The sequence below is a fragment of the Podarcis vaucheri genome (genome assembly GCF_965113315.1).
Source record: "Podarcis vaucheri genome assembly, chromosome: 12".
Taxonomy (NCBI): Eukaryota; Metazoa; Chordata; class Lepidosauria; order Squamata; family Lacertidae; genus Podarcis; species Podarcis vaucheri.
Window position 1 is genome coordinate 19,578,688 of NC_138750.1, and position 25,504 is coordinate 19,604,191.

Here is a 25,504-nt window from a genome sequence, read left to right on the forward strand (position 1 = left end):
ACAGCTGTATTGAGGCAGCACCGGGTGTTGAAATTTTGCGCCCCTAACAATTTTGTGTCCCTGTGGCCTCCCCCCCACACTACGACACTGGATGGATCAATGGTCTAACACAGTGTAAAGGAGCTCCCTATGTAGCAAATACATGCAAATGCAATTAGCACATACAAAGAACAACATGCTCTGCATTTTCAGTTTCTATCCTTTTCCCTACATGGCGGGAGGGGCGTGTGAAAGTATCTCCATTCTCAGGTTTTAAGCACTATCTCAGCTGTGTAAATAAATGTACGTGAGGCATTCATTCCCAGGTATCCATTTCATTATAACACGTATAACCTCAAAAGACTGCACAATAAAACTACTTGGGGCACTTCCATAGTCTTTAAAGAAGGACTATTCTGGGTCTTCTGAATCTTGTTGAACTTCCAACAAGAAAGACCTTAATAACCATACCCAATCCCTTTGAGGGCTAGGAGGGTATGTAAAAAGGTAAAGGGACCCCTGACCATTAGGTCCAGTCGTGACCGACTCTGGGGTTGTGGCGCTCATCTTGCTTTATTGGCCGAGGGAGCCAGCGTATAGCTTCCGGGTCATGTGGCCAGCATGACTAAGCCGCTTCTGGCGAACCAGAGCAGCGCATGGAAACGCCGTTTACCTTCCCGCTGGAGCGGTACCTATTTATCTACTTGCACTTTGACGTGCTTTCAAACTGCTAGGTTGGCAGGAGCAGGGACCGAGCAACGGGAGCTCACTCCGTCGCGGGGATTCAAACCGCTGACCTGATCGGCAAGTCCTAGGCTCTGTGGTTTAACCCACAGCACCACCCGCGTCCCTCTAGGAGGGTATGTAAAGGTAGCTAAAAAGCCAGTGTGCTGGAGTGGTGAGAGCATTCTGGTCTACAATTGGTTCAAATCCAAGTTCAAATCCTAACATGAAGCTTCACTGGGTGACCTTAGGCAAATTGCATCTCAGCCTAACATACTTCACAGGGTTGTTAGTTAAACTTGAGGACCACACACACCACCTTCAATCCCTTTTAGGAAAAGTGGGATATAAATGTATAATAACTTCCATGCTGAAAGTTCCATAATCAGCACAGGATTGTCTTCTAGTACTTGACATACTTGCATTCATCTGCAGGTTATGAAATCATATTAATACACCTGACAACATTCCCCCCCCCCCAGTTTTTGGTATCTTTTCTTCCAACATAAATAGGCGAACTACCGTATTTTTTGCTCTATAACACGCACCCGACCATAACACACACGTAGTTTTTAGAGGAGGAAAATCCGTAGGCATGCCACCCGTAGGCATTCCCTCCATAACACGCACAGACATTTCCCCTTACTTTTTAGGAGGGAAAAAGTGAGTGTTATGGTGCAAAAAATACGGTATTTAATGTCCAATTCTAACAAGGGAATTGAGGGATATATCAGATTCTTCAACAGCTCTAAATCAAGATAAAGTAATTATTTCAGTCTTTAAGACCACAGCCCTATACACGCTTAGGGAGGTCAAGGCAGTTTAGATGAGGAAGAACGCCCAGAAACATTTCTAATTTTAAGTCAGCGGGTACTATTAAATAGATTTCAACAGCTGGGCAGAGAAGTCATAACAGGCACTGAAATAAACCACAGTCATAACTGAACATAGTTCGCTTATTATACAATCATGTGCTAATGGGAATTGCCATTACATTCCTCGGTGTGTGGTATTCTGAGCAACCCCTGGTATATTACCTACACCAGGGATGGGGAGCCTGCACGCCTCCAGATGTTGTGGACTACAACTCCCATCATCCCTTACCACCAGCCATTCTGTCTGGGGCTGATGGGAAATGGAGTCCAACAACATCTGGAGGGCCACAAGTTATCCACCTCCGACCTACACTAAGCACAACATACTGAGTGCTAGAATGCAGGGCCTGTAAATCACAACCACACAAGTTGCTGTCAGGTAACAGTATAACAGCACTAAGTTCCCTGTGTATGAATCTTTCTGTGGGATACAGGGGAATTGCTATTTCTAATGTAACTTGAGGAGTGGACAAACCACAAAACAGCAAGAGGTTTTTCCTCTCTGCGTACTGGCCATTTCCAATACATCAAAGCATGCCAGCAGATCAGTAGCAAGATTGCATCTGAATATCTGTTGGTAATTCCTTTGAATAGCTTTCCAAGCCAAGTGGTGATGAATTTGCAATTTCCCTCATACATGTACTGGATCAGATAATTCTCTCTCTCACCCCCCCCCCCCCGTTTGCCTGAATCCAGCCGGCATAAGGGCAGTTTTGCATTCGCATGTTCCAAAACCACAGTTTTGTTTTGGTAATAAACGTGGGATGATGCTAAGCACCAAAGCCATATATATATATATATATAGCCCCTTGCTTGGTACACAGGCCCTGTCTACATTACTCCCCCTTTTTAAAAGATGGAAGACATTGCAACTATTTAAACACATTTGATTCCCGCCTCCTCAACTTCTTAAAGTCTCTTTTAAAATGTAAGTAAGTTAAAAGGTCAAAGTGCTCCTCCCTCGCCTAATAAATGCTATCAAATTGATTATCAACAAAACATTTGTTAAAGAAAAGAAACATTCTCAAGAAAAGGCATGTAACCCTCATTAAAAGCTGGGCGTACATTACAGAAGCTCGTTTTTTTTTATATAGCAAAGAGTCTCAATGCAGAATGCCTTTCATGCCATCTCTGATGCCCATAAAAAAGAAAAAGGATCTGTACCTGTCTCCCCCCCGCCCCCCCGCCAACAATAATCACTAGAGTGCTCCAGATGGGTCCCTTTAGAAAAAGAAAGCATCAGAATGAAGGCTACAAAAACATCAAGCATTTTCCATACTGCTAAGACACATACATGGATACTTAGAGGAGTGTGAAAGCCCTGCTCAGCGTTATTCTGAAATCTACCCAAAATGTTAGCCAGTAAAAAAAAACACCGCTGACATTCTAGGCATCGCACTATTACATCAAACTGAACATTACCTACAAATTGACATTCATTTTGCCATGATTGCTTAACGGAGTTAACGCTTTGCAAAATTTCATCATACCCATTTGAACCCACGTATTACTATGAAAAGGCAGGAATTGCGACAATGGCAAGGCATGCGTTATATATGCTCAGGGTGACTCTGAAGACAGGAAATCATATCCTGGACGGGTTTCCCTTCGTAGCAGATTTGGTAGACAGCAGCAAATAGTGGAAACCTAAAAAACAGACACGAGAGGAAGGCAAACGTTTTACTCGATGGAGAGGAGAAAAGCTAAGAATGCCGAGCATTCAGGATGCATTGATGGCAGAACAAAATTTGATACACAAATCTATATCTATCTATATCTATCTATCTATCTATCTATCTATCTATCTCTATCTATCATCTATCTATCTATCTATATCTATTTATCTAGGAAAGAGGTTTGTTACTGAAACAGAGCTTGAGGAATGTATATGAATTAATGCAAGAGTTCCTTACGGGACATTTTAGACAACTGCCTATCTATCTATCATCTATCTATCTATCTATCTATCTATCTATCTATCTATCTATCTATCATCTATCTATCTCTATTTATCTAGAAAAGAGGTTTGTTGCTGAAACAGAGCTTGAGGAATGTATATGAATTAATGCAAGAGTCATTTATGGGACATTTTAGACAACATCTAACAAAAAAATTCATCTCCCCAGGAAAATTAGTTGTAGATGCTGGGGTTGCCAACTCAGGGCTGAGCTTTCTTCCCCCACCCTATTTTCTAACCCTTCTAGAAAGTTAGGAAGCAAAATATGAATGTATCCTAAGCTATTTCTGTGAAATAGCCAACCTGGCTGTTTCCACCTGTCAGTGTTTTCAGACAATGAGTGAAGTCGGAGCTGTGATTGATAAGTGAGTTCTCTGGACATCAGGCCATAGGAATCTCCAGGGTCCTGAAGAGCTGCTATTGCCCCATCCCCTTTAGCACACTTCTTTTCTCTGTAGTTTGCCCTGTCCCCTAGCAAGCAGGTGATGCATCTTTCCCATGGTGGGTTTGTCTGAGATCAGGTAGATCCCTAGAAGTTATTTTGTGCAAACGATATGACACAATAAGCACGGGTGGATGTTAAATAATCCCTCCTCCTCCTTCAAAGGCAAGTGTGAAATCTTTGCAATGAGGCTTAGGTAAAGGTAAAGGGACCACTGACCATTAGGTCCAGTCGTGACCGACTCTGGGGTTGCGGAGCTCATCTCGCTTTATTGGCCGAGGGAGCAGGCATTTGTCCACAGACAGCTTCCGGGTCCTGTGGCCAGCATGACTAAGCCACTTCTGGCGAACCAGAGCAGCACACGGAAACACCGTTTACCTTCCCGCTGGAGCGGTACCTCTTTATCTACTTGCACTTCATGCTTTCGAACTGCTAGGTTGGCAGGAGCAGGGACCGAGCAACAGGAGCTCACCCCATCGCAGGGATTCGAATCGCCGACCTTCTGATCAGCAAGTCCTAGGCTCTGTGGTTTAACCCACGGCGCCACCCGCGTCCCACAATGAGGCTTAGGCTGCTATTAAGAACGTGCCCATTTGTTTGCTGCCATTGCTGGGAACTGGGTAACATTTTCGTTTGTGGCGATAAAAATGCTGCCTTGGACTCATTGAGCAAGTTAAGCATACTGTGTTGCTGTTACTAACACCAGACAGGGCTGGATCTAACATAAATCCTTCTGCAAACTTACGTAGTCTTTCCATTTGAGGAAGGAACTTCAGTTTGGCGGAGGCTTTTGTAAACAGAGCTGAGAAGTCAATCTTTTTCAGTTCCGCCTTATACCTGTAGCCACCTCTAACATCATCCCTCAATCCTCCAGGGCCGATTTTCAGATGCGGGGGGAACTGCCTAACATAGTCTCCCCACCTTCTCTTTATGGTGGCCAAATGTGCCCTGTTCCACAAGCAGAGTTCTGCTCATGGATCTCCTTGTTTCTTCTAGGACCAAAACAAATCTTGTTTTTTTAGGATTAAGCCCCCAAAACAGACTTTGGACATGTCTGACGCAGTTCTCTTCCTTGCCTCCCGCTGGGTGTTAAAAGGTGGGAACAGATAAAACAAGAATACTGATAACTGAGTTGGCATAAGTGGGAGGGCCAAACATTTTTCAACTCTTTTTTTTTTGGGGGGGGGAAGCCAAGAACAAGAGCAGAAAACCAAATTCGGTGGGAGCTTTCAAGTTCCTCCAATAAGCTATTATGCGCATCTTGTTGCTTGGTAAAACTACAACAGAAACCTGTAATATAGCAAAGATGACAACCCAAGAGAATTGCTTTTAAAGCTGATGGATAAAAGCGGCACTCCTAAAAGGAACTGCCAGTCAAAAGCAGCAATTCTTTGGGAGACTAGATTGAACAAAAAGAGCAATGAAAAAGTGGGGGAACCACTCGATTTCTAAGGCCTTTTGGTAAAAGTCCCTTAGAATTTCTCATGATTATTCAAAAGCCTATTCCATCGTTGGGAGCAGCCATCTATTAAATGCACGAGTACCTGAATACAATGAAATCAGTGCTCATGTTTTCCACCGAGACAGACATGAAGAGACAACTTACATTTTAACTTTACCTTTGCGATGAATCTTTTGTCAATACATTAATGTCAGTGGGTTCTGTAGAAATGCTTCTTTTATTTGCATATAAACCAGGCATAGGCAAACTCGGCCCTCCAGATGTTTTGGGACTACAACACCCACCATCCCTGACCACTGGTCCTGTTAGCTAGGGATGATGGGAGTTGTAGTCCTAAAACATCTGGAGGGCCGAGTTTGCCTATGCCTGATATAAACAATGAATATAATTTAGTGAGAGGCACCATGAGGTAGCTGTTCATTTATAATAGGGTTGGTTAACCTTTTTTCATTTTCTTTTTGCTCGAGGGCCGCATTCATGCTCAGCCAACTATCTGAGGGCCACATGCTAGCTGTCGATGTGCTCACCTGCACTTTCAGACACAGACAAGGCACACACACAGGCACATAAGCCCCCAGCGGATCCATGCAGACTGTTTTCCCCCATCCTGCTCATCTAATGTTCAAGCCCATGCCAAACTGCATCTCTATCAGGGTACTGGGGTATAATTTGCTCTGGAGATTATGTTAAAGAATAATTTGGGGCCGGGGGAAAACAACAAAAAATAAAGTTACCAGAAGCTAGTGCCAGCGTATTTGAAAAGGAAAACATTGCAAAACATGGCTTAAACACAATCTCACTTACTTCTCCACTAATCCTTTCTGTTGAAGAATGCGATACACCTCTGCAGATGTCTGCGGCCCTTGAAGCTTTTGTCCATTCAACATCTCTTGCTCCAATTCTTCAATAGACTGAACAATTTTTTAAACAAAAAAGGTGTATCTTTTAATGATTCATAAGATGTAGATAAGTGATATCTTTTTTTTTGTTGGGGTGGGGGCAGTGTACCACCTTGGCTACCCCAGATTTACATGTATCCAGGCTAACCCACAAAAGTCAGAAATTGCCTTGTTAGATCGCACCACTTTGTCTTCAACTATGGACGGTGGCTGCTGTAATCCAGAAACATCTGGAGGGCTGGATGTTCCCCATGCCTGATTTAGAGGGAAAACTTCACAACTCTTTGGACCAAGAGGAGAACCAGTGTAGACTGAACCTAAACAGATCAGTCCATGCCCCAAATCAGAAGAGTGGAGATATGCTCCAAATCCAAAGCTCTATCTATTGCAACAATCCACAGGTTACAGAATCATAGAACTGTAGAATTGGGACTCTCAGGATCATTTAGTCCAGTGATGGCCAAATTTGGCCCTCCAGCTGTTTTGCGACTACAACTCCCACCACCCCTAGCTAACAGGAGCAGTGGTCAGGGATGATAGGAATTGTAGTCTCAAAACAGCTGGAGGGCCAAGTTTGGCCATCACTGATCTAGTCCAACCCCCTGCAATGCAGGAATATGCAGCTATCCCAGGCTTCCTCAACCTCGGCCCTCCAGATGTTTTTGGTTTACAACTCCCATGATCCCTAGCTAGCAGGACCAGTGGTCAGGGCTGATGGGTGTTGTAGTCCCAAAACATCTGGAGGGTCGAGGTTGAGGAAGCCTGAGCTATCCCATCCGGGGATCAAACCTGCAACCTTGGCGTTATCGGCACCCCAATCTAACCCAGTGTTTCCCAACCTTGGGTCTCCAGCTGTTTTTTGGACTACAACTCCCATCATCCCTAGCTAGCAAGACCCAGTGGTCAGGGATGATGGGAATTGTAGTCTCAAAACAACCGGAGACCCAAGTTTAGGAAACTCTGATCTAACCAACTGAGCTATCTAAGCTGTAGAGTACAGTGCTAGATTTACTGAAGGGAGGGGAGAGGGAATCGTAGAGGACACCTTCGGAAAATTCCCTTGCCTCAAACCCTGACTCCGTCCCCCCACCCCAATTTTAAATAAATAATATTGGCCCTCCTGTTCCCTTCCAAAGCCAGTTATCTAAGGAGCTCATCACACTAGGTAATGGAGTCAGGTAATGGAATCTGATACATCCTGCAATGGAACACTACTTAAGAGAATGCTGTGGTTGTCATTATTGTCATCCCAAGACCCCAGCAAATCACCATGAGACCCGTGTTGTACTTTCCCCACAGGACAGACAATTATTTTACTCTGTGTGTCCACCTGTCACAAGGTCGTTCCAAACAACGGAAGAGACTCAAGAGCCAGTCACAGGAAAGCAAGTGAGAAGAAGAGCGAGTCCCAGGGACCGTACCTTTCCTGTTTTAACAAACGCTTCGGCCACTCTCCGATTGCGGCCCCCGTAGCACGTGGTGATCAGGTCTGCCACGCCACAGCTCTCCAGGAAAGTGGCAGTGGACACCTGCCCCTTGCAGAAGAACTTTGCGAAGGCAATCATTTCCATCAGCCCAAGCCTAATGACAGCTGCTTTGGTGTTATCGCCGCAGCGGAGGCCATCGCAGAAGCCAGCTCCCACAGCCACAATGTTCTAACGGAGGAGAAGATAAAAAGGGAGGGGGAAAACAACTGTTTGAGAAACAGACTCTGAAGCGGCAAGGAAGGTGGAAGGGCTCTTGCTTAGTGACAGAGCTCACTGGGTGACCTTAGCCTAATCTACCTCAAAGGGTTGTTGTGAGTGGATGTGCCTGGGGGAACCATGTGTGCCATCCTAAGCTCCAAGAAAGCAGTAGGAAAATTTTAAAGCAATTTTAAATGCAAAAAAAGATGTGCAATTCTTATTGATCCCTACTACTCCTACTCTTACGCCAAGCAAAACACTGACTTTCCCAAGAGAACTCAATGACTTCGCAGTTCTGGACCAGGAAAATAAATCCTCATGCTAGAAATGCTATGTACTGTATTTTTCGCACCAGACCACAAGATGCACCTAGTTTTTGGAGGAGGAAAACAAGAAAAAAAAATATTCTGAATCCCAGAATATCGCTGCGCAGTGAAAGCAGCAATCCCTCTTGCTATTCTGGCTTCTGGGATAGCCACGCAGCCTGCATTCGCTCCATAAGACGCACACACATTTCCCCTTAGTTTTTAGGAGGGAAAAAGTGAGTCTTATAGAGCAAAAAATATGGTAAATGATCAGGCACATCGCCAAAATGATGTAGCGTGCTTAAAATCCCCACCCTGGCTCCAGGATACAGAGGCTACAAAGCTTCCTCTTTGAGACAGAGAGCTCTGTAATGTTCCATCCCCATTTGGTAGCAGCTTACTGCATTTCACTGCACCACTTAGATCAACTTGTTATCGTCGTAGGATCATAGAGTTGGAAGCGACCATGAGGGTCATCTAGTCCAACCCCCTGCAATGCAAGAATCTTTTCCCCAGTGTCAGGGTACTGCCATTGGAACAGGGAAGGGAAGCAGAGGGGCAGCTGGGTTACAGGGAACCTCCGAAAATCTTGCGAAGCAGTTCCTCTTCCTGTGGTGGGGAAAGCCACACCTCCAGTGGGGAAGAGGGGAAAGGACCAGAGGATGCTGCTGGGAGCCTCAGCACCCTCCTGGTCAAGCCAGCCAGGAGGGAAGCACGCCCCTTCCATCGCCCACCCTGCGCAGAGGTGTAAAACGCAAAGAAGGAAGGAAAAGGCTGGGGGTGACGAAACTCTTATGTTGGGGAAGGACCCAGAAACAATCACTCCCAGATTCTGCTAGTGATTGAGGCAGACATGAACTTGTGGCTCTGCACTGTAAATAGTTTTGCACCAAAATAAAACCTGTAAAAGACAGGTCGGAGTCCTGGCTGGTTACTCACGAGCAACCACCATTGCCATCTGACACCCAGCATAGGAATCGAACCCACAACCCAGAGATTGAGAGTCTTATGCTCTACCGAATGAACTATCCCAGCAGACACTGAGATGACAGCTACGCATGCAAAAAGGCCCGGGGTTCAATCTGATCCCTCCAGTTCAATCAAGTACCTTTGCCTGAGGTCTTGGCATTCTGCTGCAAGACCAATGGTCCGATTCTTCACAAAGTAGCATCATATGCTTGTGATGTAAATACCGTGGAGATATCTATAGCTGTCCGAGACCAGCTTTCCCGTTCAGACTGCCCATAGCTCAGGGAGACAGGCAGTGGATCACAAGGTTGAGCTCAGATTCAATGAACCGCAGAGAACTTTGCCAGAAATGAAATAAATTCAGAATAGATGGCCAACGTGCGCCTTGGCAAGCTTAGCTGAGAGCTGGTGTGAATAATGGATTGTCGCTTGCATTCCCTCGTTTCCAGGGCATGGAACAGCCAGAAACAAAGCTCTTCAATAGCAGGGGAAGTGCAGACATATATTTAAAGTGCTGTACATCGCATAATTGCTGCTGTTACCCAATTACCCTAAAAGAACCTGGCAGCATTTCACGTTAGTATGGAACAGCAGCAAATCTGCAAACTCAAAAGGGAGCCTACGCACAGTAGGAGTGAATGAGTGAGAGAATAGCCTGGAGAAGGAGGTACAAGTGGTGAGTTTGACCTTAAAGAAAGCACTTTCCATCTCTCTGGAATAAAATGTTGCTTATATGAAAAGATTCAGTACCATCGCTCCCCCTGATGACCAACTTGCAGGTATTCAGGAGGCTGAAGAGCACTGGAGAATTTGTGTGTCGTCCAGCACAGCTACATCTCTTCCAGAACTAGCTCTCAGCAGCACCAGAATAGCCTTGGGCCACAAGAGAATGAGCAAAGTGTTGCCTCAAGGAGTTCACTGGAAATTGATGCTGCAGGCAATGAAGAAGAGTGATGCTCCTGCTGGAAGGACTGAAAGGGGTGGAGGAACTGGGATTGTGCATCCTAATTGTCTCTCTCCAGCAGGTATTTTTTTGGCAGTAAAGGGGAACTTTACTGGAAAAAAGCAGAGACATCACCTTGCCAACAAAGGTCCACATAGCTAAAGCTATGGTTTTCCCAGTAGTGATGTATGGAAGTGAGAGCTGGACCATAAAGAAGGCTGATTGCCGAAGAATTGGTGCTTTTGAATTATGGTGCTGGAGGAGACTCTTGAGAGTCCCATGGACTGCAAGAAGATCAAACCTATCAATTCTGAAGGAAATCAGCCCTGAGTGCTCACTGGAAGGACAGATCGTGAAGCTGAGGCTCCAATATTTTGGCCACCTCATGAGAAGAGAAAACTCCCTGGAAAAGATCCTGGTGTTGGGAAAGATGGAGGGCACAAGGAGAAGGGGATGACAGAGGACAAGATGGTTGGACAGTGTTCTCGAAGCTACCAGCATGAGTTTGACCAAACCGCAGGAGGCAGTGGAAGACAGGAGTGCCTGGCGTGCTCTGGTCCATGGGGTCACGAAGAGTCGGACACGACTAAACAACAACAACAACAAAAGGGGAATTGGGACGCAAAGACACCAATTCTTCTCTGTATATCCTTTTAGCAGGACCAAGCCCTTTCGCACAGCAGGTGGAAATGTCCCTGGGGTCTCCTGTATTGCGGCCCCTTACACTGGCTGAGGCCAAATAATCCTATTGGCTGCAAAGGAGAGGTGACCCACTATCACTGCCAAAGAGAGTGTGCAGGAGGGGGCAACAGGAACTCACTGTGAAGGAATGAAAGAATAAAGTTTACTTGGACCTTCACTCTCCTTCTCTCCCTCTAACTGCCATTCCCTATTTGCTCTCGCATATTGCGGAAGGAAAGACCTACATTGGCTCGCAGTACGAGCACAATTCAAAGTGTTGGTGCTGAACTTTAAAGCCCTAAACAGCCTTGGCCCAGTATACCTGAAGGAGCGTCTCCACCGCCATCATTCAGCCTGGACACTGAAGTCCAGCTTCCAAGGGCCTTCTAGTGGTTCTCTCATTGTGAGAAGCGAAGTTACAGAGAACCAGGCAGAGGGCCTTCTCGGTAGTGGCACCCACCCTGTGGAATGCCCTCCCACCAGATGTCAAGTAAATAAACAACTATCTGATTTTTAGAAGGCATCTGAAGGCAGTCCTATTTAGGGAAGTTTTAATGTTTGATCTTTTATTGTGTTTTTAAAAAGCCTGTTGGAAGCCACCCAGAGTGGCTGGGGAGGCCGGGCCAGATGGGTGGGGTATAAGTAATTAATAAACAACAACTACTACTACTACTACTACTACTACTACTACTCTTGGGGCCAAGTACAAGAAGAAGCCTCTATCGCGCACAGATGTTCAGATCTTACTATGAAAGTTTTAAATCTATCTCTAGTGGATCTGAAGTGTGGCACTTCTCCACTCTCTTAAAAAGAATGGAAACGTATCGCTTTCAAAAGTACTCATGCATGCTTTTCACCAGATTGGTCCCTAGCAATGAAAATGGCCAGTGCACAAAACAGGCAGGAAGCTCTTGTCGCGCGCCGGGCACTCGTTTCTAGTGCCTTGTCTCTATGGCACCAGTGTGAATGATAACAATCTAACACATCTGGTATTTTTTGAAATGGGGGAATCTATTTGCAGAGCCTTTTAGCTGCATCTGTATCTCCACCAGCTTGTTGCCAGACATGATAAAAATACATCCAATGAAAGCGGATATGCAGCAGATGTTCTTCCATCATCTTCCAGCCGCAATCATTATAGGCACTGCATTTAGATGTGCTTTTAAGCAATGTCGTGAGCTAAAAATTATCATGATTGGCACATGAATCCCACCTGCAGAATTTTTTTTTTTGGCGCTTGATCCAGTCCTCAGGCTATCCTTAGGGAAACCTTCCCTGTTTTTAGAAAAAGAAGGTAAAGGGACCCCTGACCATTAGGTCCAGTCGTGACCGACTCTGGGGTTGCGGCGCTCATCTCGCTTTACTGGCCGAGGGAGCTGGCGTACAGCTTCCGGGTCATGTGGCCAGCATGACTAAGCCGCTTCTGGCAAACCACAGCAGCACACGGAAACGTCGTTTACCTTCCCGCGGAGCGGGATCTATTTATCTACTTGCACTGGCGTGCTTTCGAACTGCTAGGTTGGCAGGAGCAGGGACCGAGCAATGGGAGCTCACCCCGTCGCGGGGATTCAAACCACCGACCTTCTGATCGGCAAGTCCTAGGCTCTGTGGTCTAACCCACAGCGCCACATGCGTAGCTATTGAAAAAGAAGAGCCAATTAAAAAGGGTGGGGCGCCGCATCCCACAAAACAGATATGCGAGTGCAAGGAGTTTTGGCTGTGCAAAATAACTTCCCCTCCCTCTCCTATCTTGATGCACCCAACTAAATTTGTTCCGTACTTTCCCCCAACCCACTAGAAGAGATTTTGGGAGAACACTGAGGTATATGCAGGGAGGAGAAGGTCTGTTGCACAAGCCAAAATCCTTCTGCTACTGGATCTTTTTAGTCAGATTTATTTAGTCCGGCAAATAGAAGGGGAAGAAATGGAGGCAGTGAGAGATTTTACTTTCTTGGGTTCCATGATCACTGCAGATGGTGACAGCAGCCACGAAATTCAAAGACGCCTGCTTCTTGGGAGGAAAGCAATGACAAACCTAGGCAGCATCCTAAAAAGCAGAGACATCACCTTGCCAACAAAGGTCCATATAGGTAAAGCTATGGTTTTCCCAGTAGTGATGTATGGAAGTGAGAGCTGGACCATAAAGAAGGCTGATCGCCGAAGAATTGATGCTTTCGGGTTATGGTGCTGGAGGAGACTTGAGAGTCCCAGGGACTGCAGGAAGAGCCAACCTCTCCATTCTGAAGGAAATCAGCCCTGAGTGCTCACTGGAAGGACAAATCCTGAAGCTGAGGCTCCTACACTTTGGCCACCTCATGAGAAGAGAAGACTCCCTGGAAAAGACCCTGGTGTTGGGAAAGATGGAGGGCACAAGGAGAAGGGGACGACAGAGGACGAGATAGTTGGATAGTGTTCTCGAAGCTACCAGCATGAGTTTGACCAAGCTGTGGGAGGCAGTGGAAGACAGGAGTGCCTGGTGTGCTCTGGTCCATGGGGTCACGAAGAGTTGGACATGACTAAACGACTAAACAACAACAACAACAATTTAGTCTGGCAACAACCAATGGGACAACGCTGGTGGTACTCATTTGATACTTAAGGACTTCGGAGTATTGCCCCGTGCCTATTTCTCTGGTGCTCACCTTTTGAAATCCAGCCTGCAGATAAGAGAGCCAAATGCAAACGAAAAACGTAACATCTTCACATATTTACCACCAAACCCTTTTACAAAGAAATAAAGTCTATGCTTGGGTCACTGTCCCAAGCTTGGCTAGATTCTTCTGCTTTGGCACAAAGGAGACAGTTCTTGGGACTACAACTCCCATAATCCCTGTCCACTGGCCCTGCTGGCTGGAATTGATGTTGGAGTCCAACAATTTCGGGAAGGCCGCAGGCTTCCCCATCCCTATCCTTGTGATTTGTTTGGGGTTTCTTGTTGCATAGGAAGAGCAGAAGATCTTGAGTATGGCATCACAGTACTTCCCCTCGGACACAAAATATGAGGAAGCCATCTGAGAGAAGGCAAGTTGAGTGGAGTTTTGTCATCACCCTCTAGCCAAACTCTAGCATCAAGCGGAAGCAAGCATCAGGGGTTGGCCTAGTACCCAACTTCCCATAGCTCTCTGCTCTCTAGTTTTAGGGCTGTTGTTTTTTAGCTTTTAATGTCATCCCTGCCCAAACACAAATATTACCTTAAGAGCACCACAAAGCTCAACAGTATCGGCATCGTCCACCACAGTTATTCGGAAGTTCGGAGTCTGGAGAAGCTCTTTGAAGAGGAAGCCATTCTCCAAAATTTTGCAGCCTGTTATTTTGGGGTGTGGAGGTGAAGGGCAGAAGGAGAACGGTCAGCTTTATTTTAGCTAGTATGCTGGCTTTTAGAAACAAGACGGAACTGTTCAAAACAAGGTACTAGGCAACTCTTCATGTCTACTTTTATATCCTTTAAAGCCCTTGATCAGGCTTATACTGTATTGACCCAAATATAAGCCACACTTCCCCCCCCCAAATTCCGACCATAAAAAGTTAAAGTGCAGTTTAAATTCGCGACCTTACAAAAATTATCTTTTACGATATCGCTGCTGAAACAGACATACGGTAAAACGGAACTAAAAAAATGTTTTATTGCCGATTTGCAAGCTTGAGACTGTTCATTTGCCGTTTACGGGTGTGAGTGCCTGCGGAATTGTAGCAACTGAATAGTGATTTGCTATTTTAGTGACTGTGCGGTAACTTTTGCGGGCTTGCAAGATTCAAAGGCTTAAATTGGCTAGGAGTTACAATTCTACCAACCGCAGCCATTTTCAGCCTGTAACCCAATTTTAAGGGAGCAGGTTATGTTCGGATATTCTCTCCCCCCCCCTTGAATTTTAAAGGTGCGTCTTATTTGCAGGTGCGTCTTATATTCTGGCCAATACGGTACTTCTTTCTCATCTTTCCTCCGTAGAATCCAAAGTGGGCTTGCAACCCTGCGAGGGACGACAGGCCTAGAGACAGTGACCTGGGCTCAAGGTCCATCCAGTACACCTCATGACTTGAACCCAAGTCTTCTCAACATGCTCTGTCCCCCATCCAAGGGCCAGATGCACTATCAAAAACGCTCAGTTGCAAAGCCTTCTCTGCACATACTGGGATATGGGCTCTTAAAGTGAGAGGACCTAGATCATACCAGTGCCTTATGGGATGCTGAAAACAAGCCTGATGGAGAAATCCATGGGCCACAATATGCCTACAATAATCTAGTAGGGCGTTATATAATTTGGCCCACTCCTGCTCTATTTTAATAAAATTCCAGGTATGATCACAAAGATATTAATGAAGCATGACTGTGTTTTTCAGTAGACTGTGTCTTCCATCCAAAATGCTATCTTATATACATAAAGGTAAAGGGACCCTTCACCATTAGGTCCAGTCATGACTGACTCTGGGGTTGCGGCACTCATCTCGCTTTATTGGCCGAGGGAGCCGGCATACATGTGGCCAGCATGACTAAGCCACTTCTGGTGAACCAGAGCAGCACACGGAAATGCCATTTACCTTACCACCAGAGCGGTACCTATTTATCTACTTGCATTTTGACGTGCTTTCAAACTGCTAGGTTGGAAGAAGCAGGGACCGAGCAACGGGAGCTCACCCCATCGCGGGGATTCAAACCGCCGACCTTCTGATCGGCAAGTCCTAGGCTCTGTAGTTTAACCCACAGCGCCACCCACGTCCCATCTTATATACATAGGTCCCTCATAAAAACATTTTTTAAAAACTCAACCAGGAATATATAAATATAGATTATAAGCACGCCCCTTCTTCAAGCATGTCATTCACCCCTGCACAAGACGTCACTGAAATTCCCATGATCTCTACTATACTTAAGGGTAATATATAGAGGAATCAAATTCTACTGTTAGCGTCTTGGGTGAAGGATGAGATAAAAAAAGGTCATAAATAAAATCTAAAGTCCTTAGAGGATTGGTACCAGATGACAACAGGGAGAAGACCCTATATAAAGCATACTAAAAAAAAATTACCTATTGTGGTTTCACAGAACTTCTCTGCTGCTACTTCATTGGCAATATTTGCTCCCATCAGCACACTGATGTCTATTCCCATTTTCTCTCGGATGATGTCAGATATGAGTTTGAGACCCTCTGGACCCTCGTCTATTCCCTGCAGCAAACATTAAAAGGTAACCACTATAGTCAGTTATCAACATCGGACGGAAGACTGATAATTATCCTCACTAGTGGGTGAAATTCTGCCTATATGCCATCTGGGTGGAATCTACACACATATTAAAAAACGCTGTGAAAATGCTTGGTTTTAAAACAGTTTGAAAAATACACTGAATTTTTGCATAGCTCACTTTCACCATCTAGTGTCACATTTGCACATTGCACTTTAAAAGGTAAAGGTAAAGGACCCCTGACAGTTAAGTCCAGTCGCGGACGACTCTGGGGTTGCAGCGCTCATCTCGCCTTACTGGCCAAGGGAGCCGTCGTTTGTCCGCAGACAGTTTTTCCGGGTCATGTGGCCAGCATGACTAAGCCGCTTCTGGTGCAACGGAACACCAAAACCAGAGCAGCGCACAGAAACTCCGTTTACCTTCTTGCTGGAGTGGTAACTATTTATCTACTTGCACTTTTTGGGCGTACTTTCAAACTGCTAGGTTAGCAGGAGCTGGAACAGAGACACGGAAGCTCACCCCGTCGTGTGGATTCAAACCGCCGACCTTCTGATCAGCAAGTCCAAGAGGCTCAGTGGTTTAGCCACCCGTGTCCCGCCCCCACAACACATTTAAAATGTTTCATTTTAACATGTAGCTGAGTCCATAGATTAGGCTGAATCTGTAGAACTGCAATGACCATTTAAAAGCTGCGGGTTTTTTGTTTGTTTTTTTAAAAAACTAGAATTTCTAAACTGCTTTGCAGAAAAGACCCAAGTGATGTGCAGAAATGGAAAACAAAACACGACACAAATCAAGGAGCAGTGTTAAAACATAAAAATGAACAAATTCAGAAATAAAATAGGAGCAATCTGAGAATGCTAGGGGGGAAATAAATGTTTCCACCAACATCAAAAACAGAACAATGTAGGGCTTGCTTCACGTCTAATGGAAGAAAATTCAAGGGGGAGGGTGTCACAGCGCTACAATGATGAGCTCCAGTCACAGCATGTTTGCCACAGGGGTGTGTGACATTACGCCACAGCATCACTGACTCGCCATGTTACCATCTTTACATAATTACATGATGCACAGCACTTTTCAAAACTCAAAACTACTGATCCAAATGAGCTGGATCTATATTGTCGTAAGTCTAGGGATTATACATCTCTTCAGCATTGTTTTTGTCCAACAGCCCATTGAACAATTCCAAAGGATTCATTGACACCAAAGTAAGGCTTGTATCTGTATCTGTTGTACCTTAATGAGAGTTATACCGACAGCTTTCTTGGCTACGCGCCCCGTGATCTCATCGCAAATTTTATGAATGAACTGGTGGGGAATGACAAAAACCAGCAAGTCTGCATCTTGCACGGCATCCTTCAGATTTGGGACAGCAACCTATGGACATTTATTCAAGGGAGGAAGAAAGGGAAAGATGAGAAAGAGAGAAGAAAGAAGACATTTGTCTCAGTGCGCCGATTTTATTTTGTTTGTAGAAATGCTTTATTATTATTATTATTATTATTATGGCTGTAAAATTTAAAGATTTTAAACTAGCACAGATTAAAAGTAAGCACAGATTGGTTCTACTATTCCAAAAGCGACTCTTTTGTTGGCTGGCTTTGACCATTGGCAAATGCATCCAGCTGGAATTGCGGAAAGCTTATTTGCAGAGCAAATATTTTATACTGCCAAGAAGCTAATACCTTGCAGTGCTATCTAGTATACTGGTCTTTGTCTTGCTTGTATTGTTTGTTGTAAGAAGCTAATACCTGGCGAGCCAACTGATAATAACAGCAAATTTCAAGTATAAAGGCACAAGCAAATTTGGAACTCATTCCCACCCAATGTAAACTAGCAAAGTATTATTATTATTATTATTATTATTATTATTATTATTATTATTATTATCATTATCATCATCATCATCATCATCATCATTATTATTATTACTACTATTACCACATTTTTCGCTCTATAAGACGCACCAGACCATAAGACGCACCTAGTTTTTGGAGGAGGAAAACAAGAAAAAAAATATTCTGAATCTCAGAAGCCAGAACATCAAGAGGGATCGCTGCGCAGTGAAAGCAGCAATCCCTCTTGCTGTTCTGGCTTCTGGGATAGCTGCGCAGCCTGCATTCGTTCCATAAGACGCACACACATTTCCTCTTACTTTTTAGAAGCGAAAAAGTGAGTCTTATAGAGCGAAAAATACGGTAATTCAATTTGTATTTTTTTTGGCCAAATAATATTTATTAGTTTTCCAAATTTTAAAAAAACCAATGGCAAATTACATCAAATTTCTATACTGCCCTTCATCCAAAGATCACAGGGCAGTTTACAATATAAAAACACAAAAATAAAGTTTCTGATTGCTTCTAAAGTTGGAAACAGAATTAAATAAGATACCATTTACATTGGATTTGGGGAAATCTAATACTTATTGCGGATAGTAAATGGTTACTATTCTCTGTGGGTAGGAATCAGAGGTTCGTGAACAGAATTTACTCACAGAATGGAAACAAATCCTGTCCTCTCCTCCCCTAGTTAGCCCCCTCATGCTTCTATAAAAATCAACTTCAGATTGTTGGTGCAACTTCCAGAAAAATAACTTGTTTTGCAACGCAGCACAGCAGAGAAACAATCTCATCTCAGTGCGATGAATGGAAGGCCTGCCAGACCCAGGACCCTTCCACAAATGGCAGATCTCCTTCTGTTCACTGGGAGGGCACACTGGGTTCCATTTTTTGCAAATGACTGACAGCTATTATTTTGGAACTTAACAAAACGTAAATGTGAATAAGACTTTTTATTCTTTTACTTTAAGCCTATTATTTTTACTCTGCGCCGTTCCTCTCCTCACACAAAAACCAGGTTCTGAAGACATTTATTAGTTGGACCCACACTAAAGTCACATCTGCAATTGAAGCTCTCTTATTTCACTTCAACAGGCATAGCTTTCCCCAAAGAATCCTGGGAACTGTAGTTTGCTAAGGGTGCTGTGATTTGTTAGGAGACCCCTTATTTCCCCTCACAGAACTACAATTCCCAGAGTGGTTGAGCAGTCAATCCCTCTTCCCAGAGAACTCTGGGAAATGCAGCAGTGTGAGGGGAATAGTAAAACTTTTAAAACAATACTTTTAGAATAGTAAAATGCTTAAAATAAACAGAGATAACTAATATATATGTCTTACCACATTGTCTGGAAGCTTGTGTCCAGGGAGATATTTTACATTCTCATGATCATTATTTATGATATCGGTTAATTTCCGTCCATCAATGTTTTCCTCAAAAACCCACATTTTCACCGTAGAAGCGAACTTTTGCAGCGTTTTTACATTGTTGCCTATTATTTTAGCCACAGCAGAACCCCTGTAATAAATAGAGAAAAGATGACACCTTATTAAATATGCCACATTAAAACACAGGGCTTGCCGATCAGAAGGTTGGTGGTTTGAATCCCCGTGATGGAGTGAGCTCCCGTTGCTCAGTCCCAGCTTCTGCCAACCTAGCAGTTCGAAAGCATGCCACTGCAAGTAGATAAATAGGTACCGCCGCAGCAGGAAGGTAAATAGCGTTTCCATGCGCTCTGGTTTCCGTCATGGTGTCCTGTTGTGCCAAAAGCGGTTTAGTCCTGCTGGCCATATGACCTAGAAAGCTGTCTGTGGACAAACGTTGGCTCCCTCGGCCTGAAAGCGAGACGAGCACCACAACCCCATAGTCACCTTTGCCTGGACTTAACCGTCCAGGGGTCCTTTACCTTTTACCAAACTACAATCCCTATCAGCCCCAGCAAGAATGGTACCAGAACTGAGTTCTGGCTACGGAAAAAAGCCCTGCTTTTACCGGTACTTCTATTCCCCCTCATTTCACTTCACTGAGAGCTGAAAAGCAACTTGTGTGAGGGATAACATTTAACTGGCCCCCGACCCCCCCCCGAAACGAGCCGCCTGCTTGGCGAGTCCCCATGCGCTGCGCTAAACCGGTGCAGCACAGCGCAGGGACTCGCTTCTGCGGAGCCAGAAATTGCATCTGTGCAGACGCCGAAAATCGTGGGCGCACGCACTCCCACGCGATCCAGCCCGAGGTAAACCTTCTTGACCCCTGGTTAGTGTATGCAAAACTCTGTGCCTACAGCAGCCCAATTACACAGGCAAATTGCACAGCAAGGCATTTTGCATTAAGCACCAGTTTGGCACCTTAAGTGAGGAGGTTAAACTTCTTCAACTGATAAGCAAGGTAATTTGAGAAGCATAAAACTCTGCCCCAGTGCAGAGTTTAAATTTATGCCCTTTGAACAATGACAAGTTGCCTCAAAGTCACGGACACTCATGCCTGAAGCTTTGTATCATAAGGCAGAGCACTTTTATGTTCTCAACTTGCCTCCAGTCATTCTGTACTTGTCACATGTCTTTTATATGTTAAGGATAATAAGGCCTGGTATTTAAACTGCATGTGCTTTCTTTGACGCAAAGCCCCACTCAGCCACGAGGCAACGGATATATTAAAAAAATGCATCTGTTAAGAGACTTCTTCTGTCTTACGTGTGCAACTCTCTTTCACACACAACTCTCTTTCATGACTTCTGCCTAGGAAGTGTCACATGGAGCTAGAATAAATTTAGAAATAGAAGAGGTCCGATATAATGAAGGCTTTTATAGATCACTAAAACAACACACTGAGGATACAGCTCCTCCTCCTCCTCCTTCTTAGTATCAGCTGCCTTAAAAGGAGGGGGGAACCCGTGTGCAAACAGATGAAACATTGACACTTTATACTGCTCTAAATGCAGACTATCGAAGCCACTAGATTTTAATTTGAAAATTATGTGCTCTCTTGGATGTGGTAGGTAGCTGACAAAATCCATTGCTAGGGAAGCAATCAATGAATCAATTCTTTCTCATCAGGAGATATTTTTCCAGTGTTTTGCAGTGATCATACTCCAGGCATCCCCAACCTTCGGCCCTCCAGATGTTTTGGACTACAATTCCCATAATCCCTGACCACTGGTCCTGTTAGCTAGGGATCATGGGAGTTGTAGTCCCAAAACATCTGGAGGGCCGCGGGTTGGGGATGCCTGTCATAGACTTTCAAACTACCGCTAGGTTCAAATCACTCAGTCATAAAGCTCATTTCGTGACTCTGGATGAACTACTGACCATGTTGGCATGTCATGCTAAGCCAAACAATGACTTAGATTGAATGCACTGTGTAAAATGATTACCGAAACAGCTATTAATATTTGTAGCTTAATATATTTAAATTAAACTGAAAGATGCAAGGCAAGGCAAATACCAGCAGTTCCTAAAATTAGGGTTATGTGCACGTACTTGTCAAACCCTTAACTGGAAGAACTAATGTTCAGGGTGTGCTGAGAGAGCTTCCAAGCCCCCCCCCCCGCCAAATGGTTGATCTCTTTGGAACTACATTAACCTGTTACATGCCAAGGATCTGCATTTGTAACCACCTTGGGGTTTTTTTTTTTTTGTATTTCCATAATTGGGAACCTCTTTTTGCTTGTCTGTCCCAATGTGTATTTGCTCTACCTCAGATATTTTGCACATTTAAGATTGAAACAAACGATTAAACAGGGCTTAAGACTTCAGTCTCACTTAAAAATACACTTTCCCTCTTCAAATTCCTTGTGGACATCCAGTGGCGTAGCGGGGGGGTGCAGGGGGGCCCGGCCGCAGCATCTGGGGGGTAGGGTTAGGGGGCGCAAATCCACGGGTTAGAGGCGCAAATTACTTGCCTTGCCCCGGGTGCTGACAACCCACGCTACGCCACTGTGGACATCCAACAGAGGAAAAGCCCCGTGTAACTTTGAATATTGCATCATGCATTGTGAACATGAGTTTGCCCTCATAAAAGCTATATGATAAATTTTGTTCCAACGGGCCAATATATAAAATAGGTCAACATTGCTAAGCTTTTACCAATATGCTACCTGTAAAAAATGGGACAACGTATTCATGTAGAGCCTTTACAGCAAAGGAAACAAACCAAACCAAACAGATAAGGCATCCATGTTAAAAAGCAGTCATGTTACTGAAGATATTTACAGTGGTACCTCGGTTTACGAACTTAATCCGTTCCGGAAGTCCATTCTTAAACCAAAACCGTTCTTAAACTAAGGTGCACTTTCCCTAATGAGGCCTCCCGCCACCAGTGCCCTTCCACCGTTCGGCTTTACCTCGTAAACTGAGGTAAAGTTCTCAAACCGGAACACTACTTCTGGTTTTGTGGAGTTTGTAAACCGAATAGTTCGTAAACAGGGTTGTTCGTAAACCAAGGTACCACTGTACTGCAGTATCACAATGGCAATGGATGAAAGCAAGTAACCAGTATAGGAACACAAAATTGCAAAATAGCGAACCACCTTCTCCCATTTCCTCATTCCCAGTTCTGAAGAGTGTGTGCTGTGTAGTTTTGCAACTCTCTGTAAAATGCTTCTGACAGCTCCTACAAGTGACCACGAAATAAAGTTTTGTCTCTGCAAGTTTGAAATGGGGCTCATGTAAAACTTATGCCCTTCAGGAAACAAAGTCAGCACTAATCTGCTGCCAACATTGAGCAATTTGAACAGGCTCTGTCAGCTGACATTGCAGAATATCTCTCAGTGGGTGCAAGACAAAAAGCAGGTTAAAAATATCCCACTATTCCTCCTGGACATAAACACCCCTCCCCCCTTTTTAAATAAAGTACCTCAGGTTACCTACGCTTCAGGTTATATACATTTCAGGTTACGGACTCCGCTAACCCAGAAATATTACCTCAGGTTAAGAACTTTGCTTCAGGATGAGAACAGAAATTGTGCTCATGCAGCGCGGTGGCAGCAGGAGGCCCCATTAGCTAAAGTAGTGCTTCAGGTTAAGAACAGTTTCAGGTTAAGTACGGACCTCCGGAACGAATTAAGTACTTAACCCGAGGTACCACTGTAGTACTAAGCACCCCTATGGGGATGGTATTGAATTGTACAACTGACCCTGGTGAAATATAGGAAATGAACTATTGACCCAAACCTGTCTTGTGATGAAGCATTCAGATGTGCTGCTAACAACGCTTTGCCGAAGATACGATTCAGCCATGGCTGTCCATATACAGTGGTACCTCAGGTTAAGTACTTAATTCGTTCTGGAGGTCTGTACTTAACGAGTCGGCCACGATTGGACCTAATAGTCAGGGGTCGAGGGTACTTAATCGAGTAGTCAGGGTACTTACTTTGGGCATTGAATTACAAGAGGATCTGTCCTGGAGTGTCAACACAAGGGGGCTTGTGAAGAAGGTGCAGCAGAGACTGTACTTTTTGAGAATACTAAGGAAAAACCATCTTCCGCAGAAACTGCTGCTTGCCTTCTATCACTGTGCCATTGAGAGCGTGCTCACTTATGGCTTATGTGTGTGGTACGGAAGCTGTACTACCCAGGACAGGATGGGGTTGGGCAGGGTTGTTAAGGCAGCAGAGAGCATTGTTGGCTGCCCACTCTCCACCTTAGAGCAGATTTATGCCACAAGGTGCCATAGGAAGGCACTGGACATAGTAAAAGATCCATCGCATCCTGGTCACTGTCTCTTCGAGCTCTTGCCGTCGGGACGGAAATACAGGTCGATGAAGACAAGAACGAGCCGTCTTAAGAACAGCTTCTTCTCCAGAGCGATCTCAGCCCTGAATGGGAAGCCCGGACTTTGAAAGTCATCTAATCTCCCTTGCTGTATTATACTGTATTGTTTAATTAGTGTTTTTATGGAGCAGTCGAAGTAATTTCGTTGTCCCCGATGGGGGCAATGACAATAAAGATATTATTATTATTATTATTAATCGAGTCGGCCATGATTGGACCTAATAGTCAGGGGTCCCTTTTACCCATGGGTACAAGACCCATGTTGGTTCCCTAAACAGTCGGCATTCTGCAACCACACCATGCTTAGACTTCATCAAGCTGTTCTGAGCTACCTTCCCCGCCTCACAACCCCATTCATTTGTACTTCCACAAACCTTGGAGAGCTATTTCTCTCTTGCGCATGGACTCTTTAATCTTAGGGTCGTGGGTCTGAGCTCCACGTTGGGCAAAGGATTCCTGCATTGCATGCCGTTGGGCTGGGTGACCCTCAGCGTCCCTTCCAACTCTACAATTCTATTATTCTACGGATGGCACCCTTTTGGCGTTGCATGGACCCGAGTTCTCGCTGTGCGCATGGGAGTTTTGTGGGCTGTTCTCTGGTGGCGTGTGTCCTGCTCACCTGCCTTGAGAAAACCCTCCCAAACTAGAGAACCGTCATCGGTGCCTTTAGAATAACGCCATCATTCTTCCACTATCCTAAGCCAGGGCGAGGACAAGAAAGAGGGGGGAAATTAGCGGGTGATCAGGCCCAGCCCTCGAGGTATTAAAACGAATCGCAAACCTGACGCACGTGCGATTAACTATTCGGGGGGGGGGGAATAGTTGCCATTCAGAAAAAAGGAGATTTGCAAAAGGGTGATCAGGGGTGTCGCCTATTCCCGCCCAACAAGGAAGTAGAACAAGGAAGACGGTTCGTGACAGCTGCATATATTATTTTGCAGGGAATTCTTGGTTAGGAAAAACAGACCTCGATCCAGAGGAGTAGGAGACGCCTGATTCTCCACCCCTGCCTGCGCCCCTATAACCCGCGCATCCTAAGCAACAAGGGCTGAGGACCAGGAAGCGCAGGTTCCTCTCGGTGCCCCGATGGCCTCTGGGCGGATCGCGCCCCCCCCCCCCAGCTGCGCTCACCAGTTTCCTGAGCCCACGATGCTGACTTTCAAGGGCGATGCTGTAGCCATGGGGGCGGCGGCAGCGGCAGGGGAATCAGCGCAAAGGGAACGGCGCCTGGAGACCCTCCAATGGCAGCGGCCAGCAGTCCTCCGCCGCCCATGCAGAATCGGCGCAGGAGACGATCCCGCCCCCCAGCAAGAGCCAGGGACCTCCTCCTTCACCCGGAGCTTGCTGGGAATTATAGTCCTCTTCCGACTGACTGGGCTAGACGCGTGCCGCCGGGTATTGCTTTTATTTCATTTTTAAAAATCTTGCTGAGGACGCAGCGCCGTTGCGCCGGATTTGCTTTGCGCGGCTCATTCTTTGCCAGCCCAAGGAGTTTAGGCAAGCGCTTTGCAGTTACCTGGGAAGGAGTCCCGTTGAACTCGATGGGGTTTACTTCTGAGTAGGCACGGTGAGGCTTCCAACCTTGGCAGATCCAATCCGCTTATTTCTGTCTGTGCAGAGGATTACTCTTGCTAGAAAATGAAAGCGCTGCAAGGAGCCACAGGATATTCCCTAAGGCGCACTGACTCACAGGAGAGAGAGAAATTCCACGTGGGAGTGGATCCTGCCCCTCTTGTGGGTCAGACGCTGTTATTCATATTTATTTCCTCTCTAACGCAGGATTAAACAAGGGCATCTT

At 45.2% G+C, this 25,504-nt stretch overlaps 1 protein-coding gene across 1 annotated transcript; it reads right to left on the reverse strand.

Annotated features, from left to right (window-relative positions):
* Positions 1–1,551: 1,551 nt before the first annotated feature.
* Positions 1,552–25,035, reverse strand: GPD1L (glycerol-3-phosphate dehydrogenase 1 like). Its single transcript, XM_082193532.1, has 8 exons — positions 24,838–25,035; positions 19,279–19,456; positions 17,339–17,479; positions 15,945–16,083; positions 14,112–14,224; positions 7,759–7,992; positions 6,243–6,349; positions 1,552–3,224 (listed from the first exon to the last, which is right to left on the reverse strand). Exons 1-8 carry the CDS (start codon positions 24,885–24,887, stop codon positions 3,128–3,130), a joined length of 1,059 nt encoding a protein of 352 aa, XP_082049658.1. The 5' UTR covers positions 24,888–25,035; the 3' UTR covers positions 1,552–3,127.
* Between the last annotated feature and the right edge of the window lie 469 nt (positions 25,036–25,504).

What these genes read in the sequence shown, in the direction of transcription:
- GPD1L (XM_082193532.1), bottom strand. Translation starts at nt 24,887, where the DNA reads ATGGCTACAGCATCGCCCTTGAAAGTCAGCATCGTGGGCTCAGGAAAC. An exon ending in GTTCTGTGAAACCACAATAG is followed by an intron (nt 14,225 to 15,944) that starts GTAATTTTTTTT and finishes CCAAAATAACAG; the next exon opens with GCTGCAAAATTTTGGAGAAT. An exon ending in CGTTTGTTAAAACAGGAAAG is followed by an intron (nt 6,350 to 7,758) that starts GTACGGTCCCTG and finishes AAAATTGTTCAG; the next exon opens with TCTATTGAAGAATTGGAGCA.